General features: G+C 35.6%; 1 protein-coding gene across 11 annotated transcripts in view; it reads right to left on the reverse strand.

Moving 5' to 3' along the window:
* Nucleotides 1-16,225, reverse strand: part of CadN (neural cadherin) — a 1,238,426-nt gene that overhangs the window by 67,045 nt on the left and 1,155,156 nt on the right. For 10 of the 11 annotated variants that reach the window (XM_090407912.1, XM_090407911.1, XM_090407917.1 and 7 more), the window contains one exon: nucleotides 10,652-10,832. In XM_090407912.1, coding sequence (XP_090264038.1) covers nucleotides 10,652-10,832 — 181 coding nt within the window. Of the gene's footprint in view, nucleotides 1-9,706; nucleotides 9,846-10,651; nucleotides 10,833-16,225 lie in introns of those variants that run through there. The other variant, XM_090407918.1, reaches the window with a different exon arrangement.

Below are 16,225 nucleotides of genomic sequence, written 5' to 3' on the forward strand. Positions count from 1 at the left end.
ACTTAGAAAAAAAAATCTTGCCAGCAGTGTCACCATCTATGGTCGAGGCTGAGAACTTTTCAGACTATCCTCGTACAGCATGCAGTACACATACCATTAGACAACTATTATCAAAAAAATAATAACTGTAATTTCTCAATTATTTTATTAATTTCATTAATAAAATAAACTAGTAATTGTAAACCGAGAAATTAAAATTGGGACAATCTAATTTAATACTGTAGTACATCTATACATCTTATTTTTCTAACTCCTTAAGCAAGTATATGCATTTGTAATATAGCATCATCCTAAACTTATTTTCACAGCTCATAACATGAATTAGCTTATTATAATTAAATACTTGAACATTTTAAATAATGAAAACGCTTTTTTAAATTCTTATTTACAAAATAAATATCTTGTGAAGTCTTGGCTTCTTATTAAAAATAAGTCAAAGACTGGATCATGTGACAGTGCATCTGAAAAGTGAGTCTGACTCTACATAGAGTGCTATCTACTTTCTTTTTTTCATGAATTTAAATATTCATCTTTCCTATTAAATACATATGTGTAATGTATAATGAGAATTAAAGAATGTATTACTTTGCTTTGTTATCATAACATGAAGGGCCGATTTGTCTGTATGCTGGTTTTTCATCCCGTATGCAGACGAATCGCCCCTTCAGAACACACGCAATTTACAGACAAAAAATAATAGCTGTGGGGAGGATCAGTGTAGTGGTGGAGATGGAGAGTTGTACAGTGGGTGTCCTCCCGTGATGAGTCTTCGGACTCTTTGGAGGTGTCACAAATAATAATAATAACAACATCGAGTTTTTTTTAAAAAACCCATCACCTACAACATTATGTATATAAAACAGACTGATACCTTCGCAAGTAAAATTGGTTTGTAGCTAGTAGAGTTAAGTTTTGTTTCTGGAGGTGCATGTGTGCAATAAACTAAATTTGGATGGCCTGGAGTCCATCATGCAGAAGAATGTTTGATTTGCCTGTTTTGGGTTTTCCTCATTCAGATTTCGGACATATTCAGCCATCATTTTTTTTTTTTTTTTTTTTTTTTTGCGAGGTTTGGTTGACATACACTTATGTCCAAAACCCAAGGACAAATGTCATTTCTAAAGATTACAACTGCAAATTCAGATGAATCAATTTGTGGCAATTTGTACAACTGATGATTTTGAATAGAAAGCAGGTACACATTTAAATTTTCGAATTGTGTGCAAAGGTCATGTGGTAGCACTCAATAGGATAAAAGGCAAAAGTATGGACTAAACAAATTGTGCTAGGATTACAATGGTTACTTCAAAACCAACTCCACAATCTACATTTTGCAGATGATATCTGCTTACTTTCACAGAAGCACCAACATATAGAACAAAAAACAACACTTGTAGAAACAGCCAAAAAAGTTGGTCTTAGGATAAATAAAAATAAAACAATGTTAATGAAAATAAATGCAAAGCAAAATAAACAAATAACAAAAGAAGAAACACTGCTTAAAGAAGTAGAGCAGTTTATATACCTTGGTTCAATAGTATCAATAAAAGGAGGAACTACTGAAGACATAAATAGAAGGAAACAGCTGGCTTATTCAACTTTCAAGCGATTTAGAAATATTTGGAAAAACAAGAATTTGTCTATAAAAACTAAAATGAGAATATTTAACTCAAATGTAAAGGCAATACTAATGTATGGATCAGAAATGTGGATGTTAAACAAAAAGATAGTTAACACTGTTCAGGTCTTCCTAAACAAATGCTTAAGAATGATACTGGGCATATATTGGCCAAAACAAATATCAAACAAAGAACTATGGCAGAGAACAAACCAGAAAACGATACTGCAACAGATACGCGAAAGGAAATGGAAATGGTTGGGGCATGTGTTGAGGAAAGAAGATAAAATAATAGTACAACAGGCTATAGATTGGAACCCAGGTTAAAGGACGAGGAAGGCCAAGAGAAACATGGAAAGGATCAATACTGAAAGAAATAAAAATAACAAATATTAATAAAAACTGGAACCAAATAAAAGAAGAAGCAAAAAAACAGAGTCTGGTGGAAAACCCATGTTCCCAGGTGGAGTGAAGAGGATTAAGTAAGAAAGTAAGTAAACAAATTGTGTTTGAAGAAGCTCTTTTCGTGAAGGAATAAAGTTGCAAACCTGGATGTCACAAAGACATCCAGGTTTGCAACTTTATATATATCATCTTTTGCAATTTTGTGGACATCATCTAGATGATGTCCACAAAGACATCATCTAGATGCTTTCTTTTAAGCTTACACGGTGATCCGAATGCATTTTTGAAAATAATGGAGACAACTACCATGTTTGAATAAAAACTTTAGTTTTTAGTTTAGTTCTTTAGATTTTAGTTATATTAAAAATATAATTTTGAATAAAGTTTTTATTCAAACACAGTGGTTGTCTCCATAATTTTCAAAAATACATCATCTAGATGACTTCATGCAGGGAAGAATTACTGGAAATCTTGAAAAAGGCCGCAGAATTACTGATATTTCCAGAGAATTTGGAATCTCACATAGCATTATATCTAGGCTCTGGGCAGCATTATAAACCAACATAATTTGTTCCAGACGTTCACTAAGAAGTCACTCTTACTCTACCATGGAGCATTAAGACAGATTTTCGGTTATAACAGCAAAACATAAAAAATCTACCCAGTGTCAATCCTGTAACCTCTAAACAGCTATCTCAATCATATCACCATATGATTGAGATAGCTGTAAATATCATAATCATATGCAGTTTGCATACCTTTAGTCTGTTATCATAACGAACATTGTACTATCCTGATATCATTTTTAGTAATCTTTTCAAGGTTACTTCATCTCTTTCAAATCCTAGTGAGCATATAATAATTCACATCTGATCTGATCAGGGCTTTATACAATGGAATCACCACTCTTATCTCAGCTAGTCAACACTTCTCAATATTGTAGCAATTCTCTACATTAGCTTCACTACCTTCACAAAATGTTTGTTAAACTTCAAATTTCTACAAGAGTAGTCTGAAAAGTTCTCAGGTTGAGCATAGATGGCAACACTATCAGCAAGATTTTTTTTTCTTCTCTTATGACATCTGTCATAAGCATCCAAGTGAAATTGAAAATGATTCTATTTAGTAGTTTGCTTTATACAGCTGTCTGAAGCAAAAGTATTGTCTGTATCCCTTGAAATGGATAAAATTGAGTATCGTGCAGTTATAATATTCTTTGTGAAAGAAGGGTTAATGCCCAAAGAAATTTATTTGAAGTTCATAAAGATTTATGGGCACTCTTCTCCTTCATTTTCGACAATTAAGAAATGGGCTGTTGAGTTTAAACTTGGTCTTACCAGCCTTGAAGATGATCCACTTGAAGGACATCCAAAAAGCGTAACAACACCAGAAATCATTGATCAAATGCACGATATGATATTGAATGACTGGCTAGTCAAAGTGCATGAAGTTGCTGATACTATAGGCATTTCAAAAGAACGTGTAGGATATATTTTGCATGAAGAATTGCAAATGAAAAAGCTTTGTGCAAGATGGATGCTGCACTTGCTCACAGCAGTTCAAAAACACACTCACATGAAAACCTCTGAACAGTGCTTGGAGCGTTTTAACAAGAATAAAACTGATTTTGTGTGTCGATTTATTACTATGGACGCACTTGGATTCACCATTACACACCAGAATTGGCGCTGAACAACCAGAAGCCGGTTGTTCAGCGCCAAAGAAGACAAAGTCAGTTCCATCAGCAGGAAAGGTCATGGCATTGATGTTTTGAGATGCTATAGGCATTTTCTTTATTAATTATCTTGAAAAGGGTAAAACAATAACTGGGGAATATTATTCCCATCTTTTAACAAGACTAGATGAAAAAAAATTGTGAGAAAAAACCGGATTGCAAAAGAAGAAAATCATCTTTCATCAGGACAATGGACCTGCCCACAAAGGTGTTTTGGCAATCGGAAAATTAAGGGATCTGCACTATGAATTATTGGAACATCCACCCTATTCCCCAGATTTGACTCCCTCTGACTTCTATCTCTTCCCAAAACTAAAACTCTTCCTCACTGGTCAGTGTTTTTCTTCGAATCAAGAGGTGATTGCAGCTGTAGAGGGGTATTTTGCAGATCTTACTGAGAACCACTACAGGGACGAGATAATGGTGCTGTAGCATCGCTGGAATAAATGGTTGATAAATAAAAATAATTTTTAAGTTATAAATCCATTTTTTCATTGTTAGGCTGAGAACCTTTCAGATCACCCTTGTAATCACCACCCCAAGATCCCTTTGCCTCCTCCACCCCAAGATCCCTTTGCCTCCTCCACTTTGTCTAGTATATTTCCACAAACATACCCTCCAATCAAATTCCTACATTTAAGACCTAAACATTTAGTTGCATTAGACTGATATATCTTCCTCTATTTACCCACCATTCCATAGCCGTGGTGGTGGTAGGTGGTGGATGGCACTGATGTAGATTATTGGTAGTAGAGGTTCGGTGTAGTGGTGGAGACGGAGAGTTGTACAATAGGTGTCCTCCTGCGATGAGTCTTTGGAGTCCTTGGAGTTGTCACGAATAATAATAATGAATAATAATAAGATTTGTGGATGATATTTTTGCAATTTGGAATGGCTCTTCCTCTGAATTACAGCAGTTTCCTCCCAAATTAAATACACTTCATCACAGGAACCAATTAACCTTAGAAGAAAAAGTAAATAACCAACTAGCCTTTTCAGCCTTCTATTTCTTTGTCAATCAGATGGAAGCAGAGGCGTAGCTAGGGAGACCGTATCTTAGTTCTCGAGATTGTATTTTAATTCTAAAATACAGTCTCGAGAACTCATTTCCAAATATTGTAATACTACTGCGAATTTTCCTCACAATTGCTGTGAGTGTTGCTAGTTTCACTGAGAGGAGTTTTTCTAAATAAAATAGATTCTAAGAATTACCTACATTATTATGAAACAGACTTCGCCAATATCATCGACGATTTTGCTAACAGAAAAGCAAGAAAAATAACATTTTAGAATGTTGAAATTAAAGTTTTACTTCAAAAAAACAAACAAACAGTGTTTTAATTTATTTCCCTATACGTCTTTTGACTTTTTGTAGTATTTTTGGTGAGAGGGGCGGCAAACTCAGGGACTGCCGCGGGCGGCAAAAGCTCTAGTTACACCACTGGATGGAAGCTTACATTTTAGTCAAAAGACTGCAATTATTACGACTTTAGTACATTGCGCTCATTCTTTATGTTCTTCAGACAAACTTTTACAGAAAGGATTACAATACATTAATTCCACCTTTTTTTATTATTCTTTCATCAGAAAAGCTTTTAACAGTTATAGTATCCATACCTCTTCCAATACAGAAGAAATAACTTGCGTTCCTATTCCTTATATGTGCAAAGCATTTCTGAATGCACAGCAAAAGTTTTAAAACTACTGAATATTTTTGTTGCCTAAGCAGATGGATTGGTGTGGCAGATGCCCTGTGAATGTCTCTTACCAGAGTTCGTAACCCCAACTATGAAATTTGGAGGTGGTAGTTGTGTGATGTATGGTCCTGTTCTTCCTGGTTTGGCCTCGGACCTGTTTGTGGTGCCACAGACATTGAACTATGAGAGGTATCTGAACATTTTCAACCATGCAATGCTTTCTACTTCGTAGTTGTTCTACAGAATTGACCATCATCTCTTTCAGCAAGACTGCCAAAATAAGGCAGCTGCTGTAACTGGGTGGTTTATGGATATGAATGTCACCAACTTGACTGGTGTCCACAGAACTCTGATCTCAATCCTATTGAGATCAGAATTTATTGGGACGAACTGCAGCATTGGACTATCTTGGACTATTCTTCCTGTAGGTGTATAATAGTCCAAGACTCCCATTGATCACTATCATAAAATTGTGGAAAGTATGCCATGTAGGATTGCTGCATTCATTCGCAACTAAAGGAGTCCCTACATGTTATTAAGGTGTGCGCTATGGCTGTATATTCCTCACTATGGTTTTCGTTGATCTTTCCAATGAGTGCGTATGAGCATGTATATTTATATTTTTTAAGGTTAATTTTAAAAGTTAGGAAATTATTGACTTAATTTAGTTATCGTACATTAGCTACTCAGATGGTGCTTTTTAGAATTGCCTGTTATTGTTTAATTTTGTTCTGTAATCTTGTGCCAACAACACCTGTGATAGATAAAAATTCTACATTAATAAAATTTTTTATGTGAGTTTTCCTCCAATTTTATATTTCTTTTGGAAACAGGATGCATAGTTCCTGTAAGAAAACCTCAACACAAATGACACATTGAATTCCTTCATTAGTATGTTTTACCATATTAACACTTATGGTATGTTTTACCATAATGACTTTTTTGATAATAACCTTTCTGATCACGACTCAAAAACATGTCACAGAATTAACTGGAAAAGCATCAAGTCCCTACTCTGCATCAAAACATGGTCAGAAAGCAAATTCAAAGAAGCTTGTGGGATGTTGGTTCATCATCCTAATCTCAACAAGAGTGATGGATTAGTCTAACCCATAATAGCATTTAGATATAGAACATCAAAAAACAAGCTGGCAGAATCACAACACAAGAAAACTGTATCACTGGACATAACCTAAAGATAAACAGGACTGCAGAGGAGCAAGTGATGTAATTCAACTTAAATTTTTTTTTTTTTATAATTTTTATTTTATTTAATAATTTTTAAATTTTACTCTTCTCTCTCTTTCTTTCCTCTACCAGAGGTCAGGTTAGTGTAAATGGTTCACAAAGCAGTTAAAGTACAGCTTTCTTATGAATTCCTGGCCGATGCATGTGTTTTTCCAAGGGAACGGAAGGGAAGGAAGGTAGTAGTGCCATTACATAAGGGTGGTAACAGACTGGAAGTATCTAATTATAGGCCAGTTTGTCTGTCATCAGTAGTTGTTAAGATCTTGGAGAAATTAGTTAAGGACCATATACAACATTGGGCAGATGAGAGTAATGTTATCTGCAAGAGTCAACGTGGATTTGTGAAGGTGTGCTCTTGTTTTAGTAATATGCTAGCCTTTTATAATAAAGTTACAAGAGCAGTAGATGAGGGAAAGGCATATACTGCCATTTTCTTGAATTTAGCGAAGGCATTTGACAGGGTTCCACATGATAAGCTGATATTTAAGTTGCAGCACATGGGTTTGGATGTCAGGTTGATCAACTGGATTCAAGATTGGTTGTCTGATAGATATCAGAGAGTCCTGCATGGTAGGGCAGTTTCAAGGAGGCAGAGGGTTACAAGTGGGGTCTCACAGGGCTCAGTACTGGGACCTATATTGTTTAAACTTTATATCAATGACATTGTCAGTGGATTGCAGAGGGATATTCAGTTGTTTGCAGATGATGTTAAGCTGGGAAGGGTTATAAGTAATAGTGCAGATGTGGTAGTCCTGCAGGAGGATTTGAATAAGCTAGACAGATGGGCAAATGAATGGAGATGTTGGTTTAATGCAGCAAAATGTAAAGTCTTGAAGTTTGGGATCCATCGATGGGAGGCTGCATACTCAATTGGAGGAGCTATACCGGAGGAAGTATGGGGAGACAAGAGGTCTGGGGTTGATGAATTGATAGAAACAAACCTGAAATTCAGGGGACGTATTGCAAAGGTGGTGAAGGTAACACAGAGGACTGCTCCAATAATGAGAAGGATGCTGACCTGCAGACATAAAAGAGTTATCATTCCGTTGTATACGACTCTGATCAGACCACACTTAGACTATTGTTCTCAGATTTGGTCCCTTGGATTTGAAGGGGATAAATTAACTGTGGAAAGGGTACAAAGGCAGATAACAAAGAGTTTCAGGACTGTACAATGTTATAACTATTAAATTATTTAAGGAATTTGCAACATATACTGAAATATTAATTAAAATAAACTTTAATAAATACTTCCTATATTTCAGCAATGTCACATTGCCATCTTCATGGGAACATACAGCCATGATACATGCATGCAGGCACTACAAAATGCAAATAAGGTAAAAGAGAGGAAACTATTGTTGTTCCTAAAGTCCTAATGGTACCCCCTAGTGGGCTATATTGGGTAGTCTTGACCGTTGGGCTGATGTTCTCATGATGTAAGTCTCCCAAATTTGGGGCAGTCTCATGCACCGAAATTTGTTGAGGTTTGGAACGTTTTTAAGAGCTGAGACTGATTCTATGAACAATCTTTCATACTTAAACTTGATGCAGTGTATTACTTTGGCTTTCTTCCAACGTATTCTGTGACGGCTATCCAGAGCATGATCTGCAAGCCCAGAGTGGCTGTATTGGTGAAACCGGATGTAGTCTTTGTGTTTGGAAATCCTGATATTCGCTGTCCTGCCTGTTTGGCCAAAGTAGGACAGTTTACAGCTGCAAGGGACCTGGTATACCCCAGGTAGGTCTAGGGAAAGTGGTTGGTCTTTGGTGGAGTGGATAAGGGATGCCAATTTTTTATATGGTTTGTAACAAGAAGTCAGGTCATATTTTTTTGAGATTTTGGTTATTTTTTCAGGTGCCCTGGATGTAGGGAATGGTGATAGATTTAGTGTAATCTTTATTGTGGGGGGGGGGGGTTGTGGTTTACTGGTTTTAATATTTTTTGAATTTTTTGGGGGTTGTAGCCATTGGCTAAGAAAGTATTAAAGATGTGGTTTAGTTCCGTGGTTAGGGTATTGTCATCTGAACAGATTAATTTTGTCCTGTTATATAGTGTTTTAATAACCCATATTGTTGTGTGTGGGTGGGGGATTGCTGGTGAATGTATCTGCCTGTATGGGTGGGTTTTCTATAAACAGAGAAAACCAAGAATCCATCAGGCTGGGGGGTGATTAGAGTGTCTAGGAAAGGGAGGCTGTTGTTTTCTTCTTTTTCCAAGATGAACTGGATTCTGGGGTGTTGGTTGTTTAAGTGTGTTAAGAAGGAGTGGAGTGTATCTGAGCCATGTGGCCAAATAGCGAACACATCATCCATGCAGCGAAGCCAAACAGTAGGTTTTTGTGGGGAAGAGTTTGTATTTATTAAAGTTTATTAATTAATATTCTAGTATACATTGCAAATTCCTTAAATAATTTAATAGCAGTGTTACCAACGTATAAGCCTTTCTACAAGAAGTACAATGTTAGTTATGAGGATCGACTGAGGGAATGTGGACTTCCGAGTTTGGTGGATAGAAGAAGGAGAGGTGATATGATTGAGACTTTTAAACTGTTGAGAGGTGGTTACAGGGTGGACAATGCGAAGTTCTTTCGCTTGGTTGAACAGCAGGAAGGAGTGATGACAAAGGGCCATCCCTGAAAGTTATGAAAGGAAACTGTGAGCAAGAGGATGAGGAGTGGTTTCTTTGTGTGGAGGGTGGTTGAAATGTGGAATGTATTGCATGATAGAGTGGTGAGAGCAAGAACAGTCAATGAGTTTAAGGAGTGGTATGATAGACTTTGTGTTTCCTAGGAGGGACCTCCCATGATGAGTCTTTTGACTTCTTGGAGGCCTAAAAATAATAATAATAATATTGTGATGTAGTTTATGATCTTATGTATATTGTGATTGTGTTTTAGCTTATATGTATGACTTCTTAATGATGACATTGATATAGAGATCAAAATGTTTAGCATTATTTTTCTTACTTGTAAGTAAAGTAATTCTTCTCACATGCAATTTACAGACAAAAAAATACTAGCTGTGGTGGTGGTGGTAGTGTCCAGTAGATGGCGCTGATGTTGATGATTGGTGGTAGAGGTGGAGATGGAGAGTTGTACAATAGGTGTCCTCCCGTGATGAGTCTTCGGACTCCTTGGAGCTGTCACGAATAATAATAATAATATAATAATGTTTTGGTCTGCATAAATTCTTCACAATGAATGCATATTTTTTTGTTGGAGCAGTGCATAACTATTCCATGTCCTGAATAGAAATCCAGCATGTACTTACCATTATTAATAGCTTTGCTATTTTTTTTTTTCATATTTTTCCTAAACATTTCTATATTTCTTACTCTGCTGTTAAGATGTCAAATAAGGACCAGCTTTTGCTTAATTTCAGCTACATCTCCATAACTCAAACAATTTCTCATCATTTCTTCCTTAATAGAACCTGCTGTGGGGGACTAGAAGCACAAATAAACCTCACTGTTAAATTCTCCATTTTGTCGTGGATAACAATCTTAGATTCAAAATACTGAATTTAGACTGTTTTATGGTGCTGCTGGTCCAAACCAAATGGTGAGTGTGTGCATATATGCATACATGCACGCACACACACACATGCATGTGCAGAAAATCTGTGAATAGCAAAGAAAAGTTTTCAAGTAAATGCAATATCATAAATTATAAAATAATTTTAGGGTATTGCATTACGATTTGACTTAATGCAAAATCCTTAAGTCAAATAAAGGCCAAGCAGTGTACATAGTTGTCCTTATATGCAGAAAAAAAAAAAAATTTAACTGTCAATTTCTGTTTCTGACTTTTAAGAGAGAAGTAAACTATCATTTTTACTTTTTCATAAAAAAGCAGTTAAGATTATTTTTAAAAAAATAATATAAGAGGAATAAAATGTGCAGTAAGAATGAATTCAAATGCACTTAAAAATTAAATGAAAACATACCTGCATTCGTGTAACATCCACAGATCTAAACATATGAAGGGTTTAGGACATATAATACCCTGACAAGGATTATTTGATGGACAGCCATTGATTAGATTTCGCCATTCTAAAACAGCAGCATTTTCAGAACCATTTTCCATTGGGAGATATCTTTGATCCAATCTAATATCATTCATACAGCCTAATAAGACATAAAAAAAGCTTTAATACCTGGAAATTAACAGAAACAGCATTACATTTTTTTCTTTCATTAATCAGTCCATTCAATAACATTGAATCTCATGAAAATGTCATTCATGCAGTCTAATAAGACATAAAATAAGCTTTAATTATCTGAAACAGTATTAATTTTTTTTTTTTTTTAGAGCTAATGGTCACTCAAAAACACAATGAATGACATCAAAAATTCTGAGAATAAGTGAGGGTGTTAAACTGTGAATGAAATTATTATGTATATTTTGTTCTTCATTCACATTTAACATAACCTATCATATATTAAGCATGACTTGTTTAAAAATTATTTGTTAATCCCTTGCTTAAGAATTATTTTTCATGTATTATTCCTGAATTTCATCAGCTATTATTTGATTAAATAATTTTAATGTATATTTTACTATTGGAAGGACCCAGTGATAAATATCATTTATCTTATTTACTTTATTCCTTCAATAATATTATGAGAAATTATATGTATATAATTTAATGTACCTTATATATATACTGTAACATATATTTTATTATTATTAATTGTAAATGAAATGAAAGAGAAAATTAAGTAACTGTAATATTTTATTAATATTTTTCATTACTCAATGTAAAAGTATAGCCTTATGTAACATTAACGCGAATGTTTACGCTTTGTTCGTTGCCATGGAGAGAGAAATAAAATGGAACGCGCGTGGGTAGACCGTGAGCTTCGATAACGAGGAGAGAAGAAAAATATATGAGTGGTAATATAGGAGTAAAGAAGAGAGAAGTTTTGAAGCGGGAAAAAGGAAGGATATAAGCAAGGGGGTGAAAGTAAATAAAAAGGACTGAAGGGCAGGAATTCAAGAGAGTGTATTTAAAAGTGTGCTAAGACGAAGTGAAAACTTATAGATAGCTGAAAGTAAAGTCAGCAGTGGCATTAATAGGGATTTGGTGCCGTATTTGGATAATTAAAGGACTGGAAGGTTAATGAAGGATTCAGAATAGATCCAGTTAGCTTAGAATTACTACTTATTTCTATATTGCCTTTAAGAAGAATTGTACGGAGCTTAATTTGTTGTGAAGTAGTAAACAAGGATATCAATCTGCCCTATAGTTGCGGTCGAGAATTGTGAAGCGCGACAAATAATAATCTAGTTATGACCTTGAAGAATTCTTTTTAAATGTGTTCCATAGGTGTAATAAATATAATTTGAAGATGTACTCACATTAAATCTGACGTGCTGAAGATTAATTCCGGTAAGGACAGTCATATTTTATTTGTTTCTGTGTATGAAGACTTGAATGATAGTTCCATTTTGCTCATTCTAACATTTACTGTGGCATATCGCCAAAGTTAGAAGTTAAAAATAATTTGCCTTGAAATAATATCTGCCGTGTTTAATGATATGATAAGTGCCAGCTGAGAGTTAAGTGTGGAGTATAACTGAGAAATATGAGCAAACTAATTAAACAAGAAATTCTGTTGTATTAATCTGAGTGAGTAAGGAATCTTGTAATTGAGAAAACTGTGAAACTGTTTTCTCAATTGTATGTGAAGATTTTGAAGACTGAATTAATATGAATGATTTGACCCGATGTACTAACTTAATTGTAATGTCTCATTTTAGAAGTGGAATTCATGTATTTATCATATAACCTTATATTAAATGTTTTGTTTTATTAATTTCAATACTGTGTTTGCCTGATTCTTTTTTTATTGTACCGTTCATAAATAATTCGAATCTAGCGGGAGCCTCAAGTGAAAAATATTGAATTCGGCCTGAATGAGCAAGGAGACTGCTAATTTAATTGAAAATTGATTCTACTATTTTATATAGACTAATCTAAATATAGGGCGGCGCAGTATAAATATAAATTTCTCTATATTTGTATTAGTGATCAATTGGCAATTAATAGATTTTATTAATAACAGTACGTTACAACAAAATGGCGGATTCGAAACTAGGATATACATTCCAACAAGGGGAAGGAGAATATTTTCATGACGTTCAAGGATTCATCATGGAAAGCTATTAAGGGGCCATCTATACAACATACTGGATTCCATACCATCAATTAAATGTATTTGTATGTTAATTCCATGTATTATCTAGCTATTTCCCTCTTTTGTAGGAACATTTCCCTTGAAAGAAAGAAACAAACAAACAAACAAACAAAATAAAAACCTATTACGCTGCCTACTTAAGTGACCAGCTAATTCACTTTCAACAAAAGGCATTTATAAAGATTCCTCATATCATGACAAATGACAAGAATCCCACAATCAGTGATGAAAAGTGGCATCACTAAGTGGGCCACTTGCAAAAGAGGCAAAATAGGCAGAAAACATATGCAATTAAACAGACAAAAATACATCGAGTTGGTGGAATGGAGCTGAGTAGATAGTATAATGTGGACTGGTCTCCTCTGAGTCCTCAGACTTTATGAAGATGTCATATAATAATGATTAATAATGGCCTAATGAAACCATTTGTGAACAAACTCTCCACTAACTACAATGAAATAATAGTACTTATGGTACTTAAATACATTCACAAATAAAAAAAAAAATAGTTGTGTTTTTGGTGATAGGTGGATTTCATCACCCAGAGTGAGACCACATACTGCTTCTAGGCTTGAAAAGTTCCATGTTTGGTTTCCAGAGTAAAGTTTCTGTATTATATAACCCTTACTTAGCCCACCCACAGTACTACAGATTAACAATCTTTCATGGTGAGATTCAAAAGTCTGAGGTTTTAATTGATCAATATATGAAATAATTATTATATATAAACATAAATCTTATGCACTGTTCAAGTTCAATCTATCAATAAAGTAAATCCTCGACTGCTTTCAGCACATACAAACCACATGTATAATGTGCAACAGCACCACTCAATGTTGAAATTCCCCCCCTTTTGCCTTCATGCAGACCCGAAATCTGCGAGACCACATCAATCGTGACACCTACAACATCCAATGGATGTTGTAGGTGTCACGATTGATGTGGTTAGAGCTTGAGAGTAGCTTTGAAGAAACTACACCCTCAAGCTCTAACCACGATTTGAAGTCTAATGAATTCAATCAAGACTTTCAGACAGCCCATCAGTTGGTGATACGTGGTCAGGTGCATTTGCCACCAACCACTGTTGTGTGGTCCTCATGTTGTATGCAGGGGCTGAGTCTTGTTGGTAGGTTCACTACCTACCGTGAAACAAGGTGGTGGTGTTCAGGGGCCATACCAAAGGTTTCAGCATGGTGTTTTGATACTCTTTGTTCCCTTTCTTGCAGAAATGTAACTTGGATACCCCTGCAACCAAACCATTACTGACACAGGGTGATAACCTCTCTGAATCCTGGGTGCTATGGCATGTGCTGTGTTAGTACATGTGACATTGTTCTCTGTAAAACATTAATCTCTCATGACATCACTTTCTGCATTCTCACAAGGTAATGGCAGAGGTGTGCCTTCACAGCCCTCACAAGCTGTTACATCCTAATGCAGCATGGTTGACCTGTTCTTTGGTAGTCAGATACATCTGTATTGTTATAACAGTTAATAGTATCACAAGCATCCTACTGATCCCAAGTGCGTTTAGCATGTTGAAAATAACAGGTGGCTGCATTCCAACCTTGTGAAATGCTATTACAGTTACATGGTTCTCATAATATCCTCAATGTATGTTAACCTGCAAGCCTCCATAGATCAGTCAGTATAGAAGAAGCCCTTTGGTTGGAAAGACCTGTGTTCGATTCCTGTCAGTGACGTGAGGAACCTTTATCTGGTCTTTTTCAATGAAATGTGAGTTAGCCAGTTTCATATGGAGGCAGGAAGTTTTTTCACTCAGAAACTCGGGTTTTCATCCCCCAGAACAGGCAAACCAGCTCCGTGAACACACACATGGATTATAGTCACGAATACGTCCCAGCCATATGCTGGTCCTGAGTCCAGATAAAACTGGGAGGGGGGGGGGAAGCAATGGTGAACTATCCTATAAAAATCTCACCAGGAATACTTTGTGGGCAAAGCCTACACAGTCACCCATGGTCAGAAACGACTGAAAGGGAAAATTAGTCAGTCATGTTAATCTGTACAGCTAGACAACTTTCTCACTCTACTGATAAACACATGAATGTTGGCTGCACACAGCATCATTAATGGAATCAGGCTCATGCAATTCTGTGGGCAGAGTGGACGTGCAGAAGTTCTAACAGTATTTAAGGCAAGATTAGGTATATTCCAGCACTTCAACAGTGCCAACATATTCTTAGCATCAAAAGACCCAGGTCTAAAAAAAATGTAAGATATGAGAAATTTTTAAGGACTGTTTCATGTCCTTAAAAATGTTCACTTACATACAGTGATAGAACTAATTTGGGTCGACACTATATGCAAAAATAAAAAGATGAGATATCAGTGCTTTTGTTTTACTTAAATGCTATCCAAATACAGTTAAAATTTTACCAATACAGGAGGAAGAAATCAATATCTTAAAAAAAAAATTCTTAGGAAACTGATAAGATTGGAAATAAGTTGATATATCATCCTTAGTAGTAAGCATATATATATATAATATTACAGTTAGATGGTTAGAGTATGGTGTGTGTGTGTGGGGGGGGGGGATGGGATTAGGATATTTACACCAGAAGTTTGTAACAGCTATTGCAATTCACAGTACAGGTTCACTGGAAAAAGTGGAAAATTATTATTATGACGAGTATCTCCATGGAGTCAGTAGATCATTGCTGTAGACCCAAACAATCAAAACAATATCTATCATATCTCTTCTTGAATTCATTTACAGATGAAGAACTCACAACTGTGTCAGGCAATGCATTCCATTCATTCACCACCCTCCAGGTTAAAAACTTCGTTCCCCCATCCTTGTTAACCACACTTTTCCTTAATTTCCAGGGATGACCTCATGTTCTTCCATCACTATCACACAGCTGAAACATTTCCCTTGCATCAATCTTATAAAAATCTTTTAGTAATTTAAATGTTTCTATCATATCCCCTCTTCTGCCTATCAAAAAACCTCTGCAATCCACAAGCTCTCAATCTATCAATGTAGGGAGCATTTTTTACATCACTCACCAACTCAGTCACTCTCCTCTGAACTCTCTCCACAACTTCCTTATCTCCGAGGAATCCAGCTAACTAGACCTAAGCACAGTAATCCAAATGCGGAAATATCAACGCTTTATAAAGGGGAATAATAACCTCTTTATCTCTGGACGTTATTGTGTTCCTCAATAACCAAGTAATCCTATGTGCAATCTTGGACACCTTAGAAATGTGTCTCCTGAACTTCATCTCTCTATCCACCAACACCCCTAAGTCCCTAGCCTCACCAATCTCTTGCGTTCCATCAATGTAGTACA

This window comes from Typopeltis vanoorti, chromosome 18 (genome assembly GCF_054136105.1).
Source record: "Typopeltis vanoorti isolate ZY-2024b chromosome 18, IOZ_Tvanoo_1.0, whole genome shotgun sequence".
NCBI lineage: Eukaryota > Metazoa > Arthropoda > Arachnida > Uropygi > Thelyphonidae > Typopeltis > Typopeltis vanoorti.